Source organism: Panthera leo, chromosome D4 (genome assembly GCF_018350215.1).
Source record: "Panthera leo isolate Ple1 chromosome D4, P.leo_Ple1_pat1.1, whole genome shotgun sequence".
NCBI lineage: Eukaryota > Metazoa > Chordata > Mammalia > Carnivora > Felidae > Panthera > Panthera leo.
Genome location: NC_056691.1, coordinates 55,841,756 through 55,855,941, shown reverse-complemented (window position 1 = coordinate 55,855,941; position 14,186 = coordinate 55,841,756). Strand labels below are relative to the sequence as shown.

At 42.1% G+C, this 14,186-nt stretch overlaps 1 protein-coding gene across 3 annotated transcripts in view; it reads left to right on the top strand.

Annotated features, from left to right (window-relative positions):
• Positions 1-13,233, top strand: part of DCAF12 (DDB1 and CUL4 associated factor 12) — a 38,770-nt gene extending 25,537 nt beyond the window's left edge. For all 3 annotated transcript variants that reach the window (XM_042912055.1, XM_042912052.1, XM_042912053.1), the window contains exons 4-9: positions 522-582; positions 5,486-5,679; positions 6,652-6,717; positions 7,852-8,014; positions 10,331-10,509; positions 11,050-13,233. In XM_042912055.1, the coding sequence (XP_042767989.1) occupies positions 522-582; positions 5,486-5,679; positions 6,652-6,717; positions 7,852-8,014; positions 10,331-10,509; positions 11,050-11,208 (822 nt within the window). In that variant the 3' untranslated portion in view covers positions 11,209-13,233. The remainder of the gene's footprint in view (positions 1-521; positions 583-5,485; positions 5,680-6,651; positions 6,718-7,851; positions 8,015-10,330; positions 10,510-11,049) is intronic.
• Positions 13,234-14,186: the final 953 nt, after the last annotated feature.

The window sequence follows — 14,186 nt, the reverse complement described above, 5'->3', positions numbered from 1 at the left end:
GGAGAATGCTATTTCAGAGGATGGTCAGAGAAGTCCTCATTGATAAGAATGACATTTAGCAGGGAGACATAAAGGAAATGAGAGTACAAGTCATGTTGATGTCTGGAGGAAGAGAGTTCCAGACAGAAGGAACAGCAAAGAGGTCAGTTATAGCTCTTGTACCAGGAAGGTACAAGAGGAGAGTGGTAGGATGAAATTAGAGAAAAGGTAGGTGATTATGTGTAGGAGCCCCAAATAAGACATCCAGAGGTGTCAGGCCAGAGCGGTGTGTCCACCAGACATGTTCATTGCCCATGGGAATGCCGGTTTTATTCCAGCTTTGAGCTCCTCAAGACAGAAGTTAAAAATTGTGGGATCCTGCCCTATGGGTTAAGATCATCAGAGATCACTTTATCAGTTTTACAAAGATATTTTCAGTCAGACTGTATGCTTTTCAAGAGTATACATTGTAATCCTTATTTTACTAATTTATTTTTTTCCCCTCTCTCTCTGTACCTGTCTGTCACTTCTTCCTCTCCAAGGATGGACACAAGGATTGGATCTTTTCCATTGCATGGATCAGTGATACTATGGCGGTATCTGGTAAAATTACCCTTTTGTATGGAGTTTTTGTGTGGCAGGGAGGGAGGGAGGCTAGAAATTGAAAAGGGGTAGTAGTGCGATTGGAAATAGCCCAGTAAACAGACCATCAGCCAGGGGCCAGGAGATCTTATTTCCAATATTGGCTCTTTCTCTTACTTATCATGTGTCCTTGAATAAGTCATTTCCCCTGTATATTCCTGATCTGGAAAGTGGAGTTTTGCTGGCATTCTTCATTTATTATTCATATTCTGCTTTGTTCCCCAAAAGTATGTGTGATGGCATGTTAGCCTCAACTTTTCTGGGGTACTTCCCCCGTTCACGCTCTGTCTTTATCTGTCTCAAAAATAAGTAAACATTAAAAAAAAAATTTAAAAAAAAAGAATTAGGGGAATTTCTTTCCCAGGGGTAGAAGTCAGAAAAAAACACAAGGAAATTAGTGTAGAGAAGATAATAAAGAGATACACAAATGCTTTCTGGATACCCACAGCAGCCTACAAAGTAGGCTGAGAGTGCTACAGTTTTGCTGGGTACCCATATGTAAAAATCCAATCCCCAGTTCTAGATTCCCAAATAAAAATAATCATAATGGTTGCTAAATTAAGTACCTCATATCTGTTATTTCTTATAATTCTCAGAATAATACTAAAAGGTTTGCATTATTAGCCTCATTTCACAAATGAGAAACTTTATATTCTGAGAGTTTATTATAACTTGCCAAAGGCCACATGAATAGTGACAGATGGACTCAGGATCTGAATCCAGGTCTGATTTCAAAGCCCATGCTTAGAACTGCTACTAACAAAGCTCAGGGAACATAAATATTTCCTCTTTCGATTCTTCGCAAGGCAATAGAAAGCAGCCAAGAAGGAAGATAAATCTAATGAAGAAACATAGTTACAGGTCAGAATTACCCAGGAGTGGTTCAGAAGCTTTTGAATTCCCTGTCATTTGCCTCCCTGGGGAATGAGAGCTGTTTGAAGGCAGAGGCCGAGTCCTGTCATCTTTATAACAGGGATTGCCTGTATGACAGTAACCTGCACTAAATGTTGTTGGGAGCCAGGACTTGGCTTTGCTTTGGGAGCCTCTCATCTCTCCTTGAGATACCCTGCCAACATCCTATGTTTTCAAGCTGCTAACTCCCAAGTCTACATTTTCTGAACAGTATAGCAGGTTTTAAGAACATGGGCTCTGAGGGCACCTCGGTGGCTCAGTTGGTTAAGCACCTGACTCTTGATTTTGGCTCAGGTCGTGATCTCACGGTTTGTGGGTTCAAGCCCTGTGTCAGGCTCTACATGGGCAACTTGAACCCTGCTTGGGATTCTGTCTCCCGGTCTCTCTCTGCACTTCCCCCACTGACACTCTCTTTGTCTCTCTCTCTCTAAAATAAACATTTTTATAAAAAGGTCATTGGTAGGATTAAATGAAGTAATACATAGTTGCTGCTGTATTAAAAATGCCCAATACTTGTTAACCATTGTTAACGTTCAGCTTGATGATGAATATCAACCCCTGAACATTCCACCTCAGACTCAGCACATTCATACTCACCATCTTTCTTCCAAGATCCCCTCCTCTCCTAGGACATATATTTGTGAATGCTCCCACCTTCCACACAAAGATGCACAGCCAGAAAACTAAAACTCCTCTTAGGGTCTTCAGTCTCCTTAGATTACCAAGCCATGTTTATACTGCTTTTTAAAGTATGTCTTATACGGGGCGCCTGGGTGGCGCAGTCGGTTAAGCGTCCGACTTCAGCCAGGTCACGATCTCGCGGTCCGTGAGTTCGAGCCCCGCGTCAGGCTCTGGGCTGATGGCTCAGAGCCTAGAGCCTGTTTCTGATTCTGTGTCTCCCTCTCTCTCTGCCCCTCCCCCGTTCATGCTCTGTCTCTCTCTGTCCCAAAAATAAATAAAAAACATTGAAAAAAAAAAATAAAATAAAGTATGTCTTACAAACATTGTATGTCACCTATACTTAAATAATTAAAAAAAAAAACCCTCTTATATACAATTTCTTTTTTTTTTTTTTTTTTTTTAACGTTTTATTTATTTTTGAGACAGGGAGAGACAGAACATGAACAGGGGAGGGTCAGAGAGAGGGAGACACAGAATCTGAAATAGGCTCCAGGCTCTGAGCTGTCAGCACAGAGCCCGATGTGGGCCTCGAACTCACGGACCATGAGATCATGACCTGAGCCGAAGTCGGCCGCTTAACCGACTGAGCCACCCAGGCGCCCCTACAATTTCTTTTCTATGCTAGAGTGCTCATCATCTATATCTTGAATTACCCCTAATATCCTTCCATATTTTCTCTCTGCTTCTGTACTTGTCTTCTCCAATCCAATCTTCATGATGCTGCCCAACTAGTTCTTTAAATAATTTTTCTTTATTTTAAAAGTAATAGGTGTTAATCATAAGAAATTTTTAAAATATAGATAAACAAAAAAGGAAATAAGAACTACCCTCAATATCTCTACCCAGAGATAACTACTATTAATATTTTGAAATATAATATTAAAATAATAGTCATTTTTCAGTACATATTTTTAGTTGGTTAAAATGGATGAATGATGAATATATGGATAGATGTACCTACCAAGTATAATAAAATGTTGATAGAATATAGGTGTGATTGAACAGTTCATTGTAAAATTCTGTCAACATTTCAGTATGCTTGAATTTTTCATAATAAAACTTGTATAGTTTTTTTTTTTTTTTTAATGTTTATTTATTATTAAGAGACAGAGCATGAGCATGGGAAGGGCAGAGAGAGAGGGAGACACAGAATCTGAAGCAGGCCCCAGGCTCTGAGCTGTTAGCACAGAGCCTGACACAGGGCTCGAACTCACAAACTGCGAGATCATGACCTGAGCTGAAGTCAGACACTTAACCGACTGAGCCACTCAGGCACCCCAAAACTTGTACAGATTTATTTTTTAATTTGCATTATAAACCATGCATAGTTCTTCTGGCCTTTTCTAGATTTCATATGTAATAAAACCTCTGCTTTGAATCCCTGTCCATAAGCGTTATGATGCAAACAAATTGGTGGCACCTGGCTGGCTCAGTCTGTAAAGCATGTGACTCTTGATGTCGGGGTTGTAGGTTTGGGCCCTGTGTTGGGTGTAGAGATTACTTGAAAATAAAATCTTTAAAAGAAAAGATGCACACAAACTGGATGGTATTTCTCTCATGTTAGATAATTTTTACTATGAAACATTCGTGAGATTTGCAATATGGGAAGGATATCTTCTAGTCTAAAGGAGAGTTGGCAAATAACTTTACTGGAAAGGAATTTTAAAACATGATTTTTTTTTGAAATTTATTTATTTTGAGAAAGAGTGAATGTGCTCGTGTGCATGCAGGCAGCAGAGAAGCAGAGAGAGAATCCCAAGCAGGCTCTGCACTATCAGTGTAGAACTCAGTTTGGGGCTTGAGCTCATAAACTGTAAATCATGAACTGAGCCAAAATCAAGAGTGGACGCTCAACAACTGAGCCACCCAGGCACCCCTAAGACGGGATTTTTGTTTTTAATATTTCTTAGAGAGAGTAGGGGAGGGGCAGAGAGAGAGGGAGACACAGAATCCGAAGCAGGCTCCAGGCTCTGAGCTGTTAGCACAGAGCCTGACGCGGGGCTCGAACTCATAGACCTCAAGATCACATGACCTGAGCCGAAGTCGAACGCTTAACCGACTGAGCCACCCAGGCACCCCAAAACAGGATTTTTTTTAATGGTTCTTGATTTTCTATTTTATGACTATAACATAGCCTTATTCTTATAGGACATACAGATTGTTCTGAATAAACATCTTTTTGTGTGTGTCTTATGATAGTGCATTATTCCTAGATGGGAACACACACTTTCTGGTTTTTGCTGCAGATGCTCAGTTGTCCTCCAGAAAGATGGTCCCATTTAAGCTCGCCACCAGCAGTGTATTCAGGGCTCAGTTCAAAGAATAGTGTTTTTAGTTTTTTAAGTGCTTCATTATTGTTTGCTAAGGAAAACTATGTTTTTAGGTATTCATTTTCTGTAGAATGCTCATCCTTTTTTTTTTTTTTTTTTTAAGTCATCTCCACACCCAACATGAGTCAAGAGTTAGTAGCATGCTCTACTGACTGAGACAGCCAGGTGCCTCGAACTTGCATTCTTTTTTTAAAGGTTTTTGGTTTTTATTTTTTTTTTAAGTTTATTTTTGAGAGGGTGGGGAGGGGCAGAGAGAGAGGGAGACACAGAATCTGAAGCAGGTTCCAGGTTCTGAGCTGTCAAGCACAGGGCTCAATGTGGGGCTCAAGCCCACAAACTGTGAGATCATGACCTGAGCCAAAGTGGGATGCTTAACCCACTGAGCTGCCCAGGTGCCCCCAAACATTCTTAATATGGGAATTATGGTCCCTATAGGTCCATGGAAAGCCTTCAAGAGGTTCATGAACCTCCCTAAAATTGAATGTACAATGTGGTATTTTGTGTAGTTTTCTAGAGAAAGGGGTTTTTAACATTCCTAAGTCTCTCAGAGGCATACAAGACTCAGAAGACGTTAAGCACTGTTGCTCTAAGGTGGAGGTTCCCAAACTCTACTGCCCAGCAGACATCACCTGTGCATGCCCAAGTGACCTAAGCATTTGGCTTGGAAAATTACTGAGCTTTCTCAAACTATAATTCTCTTGAAAAATATCACCAATGGTTAAAGGTTATATTATATCTCCTATACCTTAGTTGAATCATCCTTTTGATGTAACTATTAAAATGTATGCTGTTCTGTTTTGTGGTGGGCCACCTGACCAAGCTTCAGCACATATGAGGATGATGCCCAGAAAGCTAGACTAAGAAAGCCCATCTTGGTTTCTGTAGGACTGTCCCATAGAGATTTGAGTATGTCTGACATCTGTGGTTTCCTTGCTCTGTAGGCTCACGTGATGGCTCTATGGGACTCTGGGAGGTGACAGACGATGTGTTGACCAAAAGTGATGCAAGGCACAATGTGTCACGGGTCCCTGTGTATGCTCACATCACTCACAAGGCCTTAAAGGACATTCCCAAGGAGGACACAAATCCTGACAACTGCAAGGTCCGGGCTCTGGCCTTCAACAACAAGAATAAGGTATGACCTTGCCAAAGAGGAAGCCTATTCCTCTTGCTTCAGCTTCTTGGCTTAAATCTTGTAAGATTCACTTCCCTTCTCTTTCCAAGTCAGTCCTTGTAACATAGCTTAGTTCTGAGCCTATGGAGAATTGAAGGCTGAGGGACGCTGGTGAGAAATTCTGAGATTATAAAACCCATCCCTTGCATTGAGCTCTGCAGTATTTCTCTGGATGGTCCATATTTGTAGGTCAGCCTCTCAGAGTTTCCCCAGGGCCACTCTGATTTGACTGTCTCTCATTTGCACATGCCTTTGCAAGTGCTCTATTTTGGGTGTGATTTTCATATGTGCCTCTGAAAATGATCACTTTTTTTGTCTTTGGTATTCAGGTTCTTTTCATTCTTCACTGCCTCTTATCAACACTCCCAGCAGGTCTTACCTAATCATTGAGTCAGATCTGAAACTGGCAGTATTGAATGTTAGGGTGGAGACTCAGAGCCAGAAGAGGAGAAAAGCTCCCCAAATCTGAATCAGGCCACATTTGAAAGATAGTTCCCTTAGCCTCCTATCTCCTGTCCATAGTTATGGCTTAGAGGTAGATTTAGATCCTCCAATCATAGAAGCTTTCACACTGAGATTTATGAAACTGTCCTTCATGTGTGTGCTCTGCTATAACTATCCAACGAGATGTCATGGGAATGATTACATAGTAGGAACTTTCTGAACCATAGGTATTTATATTACTGCTAGAACCTGGCTGGCTTCTTGAGTTCTCCCAAGAAGCAGCCTTGATTTAATATTCTATCCAGCTGCATGCCATAGAGTGAGATGATGGACTAACAATTAACAATCCCTGGCCCCCCCTGCTGGAATTCTCATGGGATAAGAATGAACAATGGGAGGACCCCAACCTTCAGGGTCTTCCCCTGCTTACTATTGTATATTAGTTGCTACAGATTGAAATATAACCTATTTTTTTCATTGCTCTTGTAGGAATTGGGAGCAGTGTCTCTGGATGGTTACTTTCATCTCTGGAAGGCTGAAAATACACTGTCTAAGGTGTGATGAACATGACTTAGTGGTTTTACCTAAAAATTTACCTTTTGGTTAAAAACTCTCCCTAAGCCTTTTCATTCTGTATAAAGCATCAGTTTTCCAAGGGTCTGGCCATGTTATTGCACAGTGCATGGAATTCTGAGTCTGATGTGCCTCTTTTAAGTCTTTTAAAGAGATCAGAGGTGGTGATTCTTTCACATTGCAAGGACTTACTGAAAGACTCCTTTAACTAGCAGTCCTCCAATCCACAAGGCATTTAAGTATTTGGTTATGGATTATTGGCCATTTGGCATGTCATAAGGGCAGGAAAACCTAAAAGTTAGGAATCACTGGCAACTGAAAATTAATTAAACTAATATAAACCATCTTTGAAATAATAGGTAATGAGAAGATTTACAATCTTTACAAGGAACTTTTGCATAAAGTCAAACCTGTCTGTGGGTTATTTGCCCTCTTCTTGTCCCAGAGGCCTTTGCTGCCTATTACTTCTGTTATAGACTCGTCCTCAAGAAGAAGCAGAGCTTCAGGAATTACTGACTCCTTCATGTGAAGCAGCCTTTGAGCTCCGCTGATCTTGCTTGGTGCCTTACATGCAGTTGGCACCTGCTGAGGACTGACTTAAGGGTTAAGGCTGACTGGTGTTCCCTAGGGTTGAGCCAGGCCCATGAGTGTGCTTTCTGTAGTGTACAACTCTCATACAATTGGGAACCTAGGCTGAGGATAGCCAGAAATTAGCCCCTTTATCTGAAGAGTAGTGAGGAGGGTGGTGGCAGAGAGGGTCCTGGCAGAGAACACAATGTGACCTTGGCTTTGGTGCCCTGGGGTTACCCCTGGAAATGACCTGTAGGTCTAGGCTTTTCTGCTTCTGATTATTTAATTCCAGCTTAACCTTTTTTCCCCTAATCAGTCCTCTTCAGTATTAGATCTTATTTCTTATTAACAGTCACCCTCTCTTTCTCTTATTTACTTAGGGGTGGAACAGGGCATTATTTCCTTAATCAGGGCTTGTCTTTTTGTCTCTGACTTTGTGTGGCTTGTGTATGAAGGAAACCCACACAGGTGGGCATCTAAAAACAGTGCCCTATAGTACACTCTCTGGTATTGCCATGGGTGCATCATTTCCTCTCTCTGTTTTAGCTCCTCTCCACCAAACTGCCATATTGCCGTGAGAATGTGTGCCTGGCCTATGGTAGTGAATGGTCGGTGTATGCAGTGGGCTCCCAAGCTCATGTCTCCTTCTTGGATCCACGGCAGCCATCATACAACGTCAAGTCTGTTTGCTCCAGGGAGCGAGGCAGTGGTAAGAGTCCTGGTATGCCCCTGAGGCTTATAGCTGCATTGCAGATGGGTTTTGACTTTCAGTTTCTGTGTTGATTTCCAAACAACAATCGTGATCTTTATGGAACCTGGTGTTTGGTAACACATGGAGGGAGCTTAAATACTCGCAGATGGCAACAGAGCTTCAAACACCACAGACAAATTTGTGGCCACAGAAGCCTCAGTGGAAACCAACAGTCAGGATATTGGTGGTTTTCTTATTTCTTCATAGATCTTGACTTTCTGCCCTATGGTAGTTTTTTGCTGGTGCCCCATCTGAACTGTAAAAATCATTTTATGCCAAGGGATGATGTACAGTGAGGAGTTTACAGAGGGCATGAGGAAACATTTGAGGGTGATGGATATATTAGTTATTTTGATTGTGGTGGTAGTGTCATGGGTATATACATATGTTAAAACTTCAGATTGTGATTTTAAATATGTACAGTGTATTGTTTGTCAATTATACCTCAGTAAACCTGAAGAAAATAGTTTAGTTCTGATCACTGGGTGAGTTGTAGCTTCAGCCTTCCATCTTTTATAGCATATTTTCTCTGAGAGCACTCTTTCTTTATCAAGGAATAAAAAGATTATGTTTGTACTGTACTTTAAGATTTCAGTATATCTTTATCTGACATGTTATTTCATCTTACCTAGAACCCTGTAAGAAGCAGGTAGGAAAAGGTAAGGTTAGTGTTAATAACTCTGTTTTATAGATGAGCTGACTGAGACCCAGAGCATTTAAATTCCATGCTCAGTATCTTCTGGATTGGTGGAAGAACAGCCAGGGACTAGAATACAGATTATTCAAGTTAACAGAGTGTATTTTCTTCATCTCACTTTGTTCCCCTTCTCATGCAAAAATGTAGCTACATTATCCTGGGAGTCCTAAAAGGCACAATAAGAATTACAGTTTAGCCTCTTTCTTTCAAGTAGTGTTTATTTTCATTCAGATATTGCAAAAGTGGCTTTTGTTTGGGGTTTGTTTTCAATTTTAGTTAAGATGCTCATGTTTCAGGGCAGAGAGAATAATGTGTGTAATGAGAGTTTTAAGGGGAAGAGTGATTAAGGTTGGCTGGAATGATGTCTGCAATGAAAAGCTTTAAGAGGGGCACCTGGCTTGGTGGGTGGAGCATGTGACTCTTGATCTTGGTGTTGTGGGTTCAAGCCCCATGTTGGGTGTAGAGATTAGTTAAAAAAAAATTGTGTTTAAGTTTTAGGGGTACCTGGGTGGCTCAGTTGGTTAAGTGACCAACTCTTGATTTTGGCTTAGGTCATGAGACTCATGTCAGGCTTCACTCTGAATGTGGAGCCTGCTTGGGATTCTCTCTGTCCATCTCTCTCTCTCTCTCTCTGCCCCTTCTCTGCTCTTTCTCTCTCTCTCAAAATAAATAAATAAACATTTTTTAAAAATTAAAAAAAATGAGGGGCGCCTGGGTGGCCCAGTCGGTTAAGCGTCCGACTTTGGCTCAGGTCATGATCTCGCGGTCCATGGGTTCGAGTCCCGCATCGGGCTCTGTGCTGACAGCTCAGAGCCTGGAGCCTGTTTCGGATTCTGTGTCTCCCTCTCTCTCTGACCCTCCCCCGTTCATGCTCTGTCTCTCTGTCTCATAAATGTTAAAAAAAAAAAAAAATGTTGAAAAAAATTTTTAAAAAATGAGTCTTAAAAAAATAAAGCTTTAATAAGATATTTTGGTTACTGTTACAGGAGTAGCTTTCATAACTAATAAGGAAATACTGATTCCACAAATATCATCAAGCACTTCCTATGTGCCAAGAGACATCTTCGTACCCCATGCACTTCTTTGATCCACAGACACAGTACCAGATAAAGACCTCTTGCAGTGTCAGATAGGGCTTTTAGGTCAGATAGGAAAAAGTCCTTATTAATATAATGATATATAAATATGCAGGTTACCCTGTTTCAGTATAGGTTTGAAACACAGTGAAGAAGTTATGAGTTTACATATAACAGTTTAGAGTTATGAAAGATGACTCCACAGTAAGTCTAGGGGAGGCAGGATGGTTCAGGGCACAGTTAAGGTCTTAGGCTAAAAGATCTTAGGCATCATTTGGTCTCTGGCACTTCCCTAAGGTTTATGGGAAGGTCCCTGTTAGTGCATGGATTGGCAGTGTGGCATCAGCATTCTAAGGCTTTTGCATGAGATATACCTGCCATGGAAAAGGCACTGTCTGGTATGTGGGTGCCATGTGAACTCAGTGCTAGAGAAATTCAGGTAGTCAGACTGTCAAGTGTGTATTCTCCCTACTCATTGCCGTTTCCTTTTTTCTCTCTCAGGGATCCGGTCAGTGAGCTTTTATGAGCATATCATCACTGTGGGCACAGGGCAGGGTTCCCTGCTGTTCTATGACATCCGAGCTCAGAGATTCCTGGAAGAGAGGCTCTCAGCTTGTTATGGGTCTAAGCCCAGACTAGCAGGGGAGAATTTGAAACTAACCACTGGCAAGGGCTGGCTGGTGAGTAAGACCGTGCCTGACATGGTTACTGAACAGTGACAGAAAAATTGTCTTCAGTCTACCCATCTGCTCCCACCCCCACTGATAACACCAGCTAGTCACACACTTTTTCACTGGTAAGAGGTACTCCTTAGAGCAGAGAAAGGCACTTTGCCTTGATTTTGCTTCTGCGTCTACATGTTAATGGGAAAACTGAGGCCCAGTAAGACACACTAATTGATTTAGGATTACCCCCAGGTGATAGTAGAGCAGAAGGAACCCCCCTCACCGTAGCCACTACTGAATTATTATTGAAGAGTTTGGTTCCAACTGTCCTGAGAAGACCTTAGGTTTGTATAGCAGTTCTTCAGCCTGTTCACTTTTCCCTAATGTTCATTTGGAAAAATGAGGCTCCAGTTCCCATGAGCACCAGTCTCCTGACATCAGGTTAGATGCAAGACCCTCTCCTCTTAAGGAGACCAGAAGGAATTCCTGTCCCTTCCTATCCCCTTTTCTGCCCTATGGCCTAGAGGTGCTAACAATCTCTTTTTCTTCCCATAGAATCATGATGAAACGTGGAGGAATTACTTTTCGGACATTGATTTCTTCCCCAATGCTGTTTACACCCACTGCTACGACTCGTCCGGAACGAAACTCTTTGTGGCAGGAGGTCCCCTCCCTTCAGGGCTCCATGGAAACTATGCTGGGCTCTGGAGTTAATGACAACTAACTCTTTCCCAAAATGTAGAGATTTACACTAACTTCCATCCTTAGTTTCCTTGTTTCTTTTGATTTTCTTCCAATTGTTTGAGGCCCTCATTTTAGTGGGAACACAAGAGTTTGCCTATGGTTTAGGCACTTGACAGGAAGCTCTGTACAGAAATCTGAAGTGTTTTTTGTTGGTTTTTCCTTTTTTCGCTTTTGGTAATCAGAGTTTCTTCTGTCTTTTTTCTTTCTGGCTTCTCAACCAAACATTGTTAATTCTTATTTGTATTTTTTCTTTAAGTGACACACACTCTCCCCTCTCTGGCTTCTGGCAGAGGCTGGCATAGTCATTCTCACCCTTACTTCACTCTTGAGAGGTAGGGTTCCTTTATAATTATGTGGTTGCTGTCAGACTTTCTGTGAAAGTTTGGGGGCTGTCTTTGTGTGTGTGTGTGTATGTGTGTGTGTGTGTGTGTGTGTGTGTGTGTGAGAGAGAGAGAGAGAGAGAGAGAGAGAGAGAGAGAGAGAGAACTTGTGTGCCTGCAAATACCGTGTGTCACTGAAATTACCTGGAGTAAGAATTACTTGTAATTAAAATATTTATAAAAGAAACAACTTTATTCACAGAGTCAGCTTTGGGACTAGTCTTTATCTTGTTTTTTTAAAGTCTAACAGCACTGATTATAGGAAGTAAAAACAGAAAGAAAAACAGTCACCACCAGGAAAACCCTTTGAGTTAGATGGCAGGCTTCCTGGTGACTTTCATGCCAGGACTCCAGGGTGATCCGTCCCCTACCTGTCTTCCCAACCTTGTGTTCCCCAGGTGAGAACACTTCTCTGTGTCATTTCCATGTCATCTTCCCATCTACTGAGCCAGTGGCCACTCCCCTAAAACATCAGGGTCTCCAGATGCAGTTCTCGAGGCTGCAGAAGCATTGGTAGAACTTGGTAAAGAGAATCCCTATCCCGGTCTTCCTTTTCCTTCCCTCAAACAAGACCTGATATGGTATCTCAGGGGCCTGGAGCAGGGGGCCTTACATTTGCTAAGATTCACATACTCAGTCCCCTTGGCTTTGTGGAGAAACTTCTCCTTTGCCTTTCTTCTAATCTTGTGGGTTTTGCTTTGCTTTTCTAAATTGGGTTCAGTCCAGGAGGGTGGGGGTAAGCAGGGGTTTATCTGTGTTTAGCGAGTGCTTCATGTGTGGAATGTTCATTTTCTTATTACAGTGGGGCTGGGGTTGAAGCCACCTCTCCCACTCTGTTGGCTTAGCCCCAGGGTGGTGGTGGTGGCCTAGAGCCAGCAACATTGTGCATGTAAAAACATTGATGTGATTAGTAATTTGTTCCTCCCTTGAACTGTGTTTAGTCTGAGGTTGTGAAACTTGCAGGCAACTGACTGACCGTGATGTCCAGTTATTCCTTGCTTTTTACGCATCATGTTGCAGATAGCAGCTGTTCCCACCCACAAATTCCTCCTCCATTCTAAGCACATACTCTGCTTCTGTCAACAGCCCATCCTGGGGGAAAGGAAAAGTCTTATTTATTCCTGCACTCTCATTTCTAAATTGCTCTCCCAGTTATCCCCCTCTGCTCTGGGTGTAAGTGGGGAGATGGAAAAAAAGAGTGCCTTCTCCTTGGTAATGGGGGCTGGTGGGGGAGGAGACAGCAAGTCCACCCTATCTTGGTTATACAAGGCACATACCACAGGTTCTAGAATTCTCATCTTTTAACCTAGAGAAATAGGTGCTATAAACAGGGAATTAAGTAAAATGCTGGATACTATAGATCTTTTAATTGTCTTAATTTTTTTTCTATTCTTAAACTACAGGCTGTAGATTTCTTAGTTCTCACAGAACTTCTATCATTTTAAACCAACTTGTATATTAAAAAAAAAAAAAAAGATCTTAAGTAGGATGTTTTGTACTGTTGCCAGACCCTCTTCTGTGATGGGTAATACGTTTGATTGTTTGAGATTTTGTTTTTAAAAATGTAGCACTTGACTTTTTGCCAAGTAAAAAAATAAATATTATTCCAGTTGCAGAGTGGTTTGAGTAAATATGTATAGCCAAGAGGCAGTGGGGTAAAGGCCCCAAATGACTGGTTGAAAGTTTACCTTGGGGGGCTAGGATTGCTTGGAGCAGAAGGGGAACACAAGAGTTCCCTCAAAGTTAAGGGCAAGTCAAGTACAATCACACGAACACTTAGACCTACTTGCTCCTGGTCCCCAGCCCTGGCCAAAGATCATTTATTCTGGGGTCCGGGTCCAGTTGAGGATGAATATGCCCAGGCAAGAGGACACAGTGACCAAGGTGAGTGATGCTCTTCCCAGATCTGGTTTGGGGGTGTACCTGAGAGAAAGGCAGACTGCTGAATTGTACCACCCTCCTCATCACCAATCCTGGAAGATTCGTCGGGGCTGGGCCACAGAGGCAGGCAAAGCAGTATATTCCTCTGTCTCAAGGCACTTGTTCCTCTCTAGACAAGCTAGATACAGCTGCCCTTTGCACCTACCTTGGAGACTGACTACAGAATAAAATTCATACAGGCATCTACCTATGTGATCAAAGGCCACAAAACAGGAAGGGAGAGGTGAATTAGTTGAGGCAATTAAGAGGGCTTCCTAAAAGAGAAAAACCTTTTCCAAAATGAAGTTTTTAGAATTTCCAATCCATGAGACAGTGATGGGTGTTTGCAAAATGTTCCTTGGTCAAATTATTTCTGGGAAATGCAAATGTAAACAAAGACATGCTTTTTCCCAACCTCAGGTTTTGGTTACTGTGGAACTTGTGTCCATGGAACATGCTCAGAGAAAGGTGATGGGATCTGAGGGGGGACCTGGCCTAGGCTTCGGGCCTCCATGGAATCTTGGCCCTGCTCCTGTTTTCCAGCTAGACTTTCCAGCAAAGTATGTATCTCACAGAAAAGCTTTGTGGACTTTATAGGGTCCCTCCCTTTCCTGCCAGTCCCGATTCCCTTGCCATGAAAGAACTTCC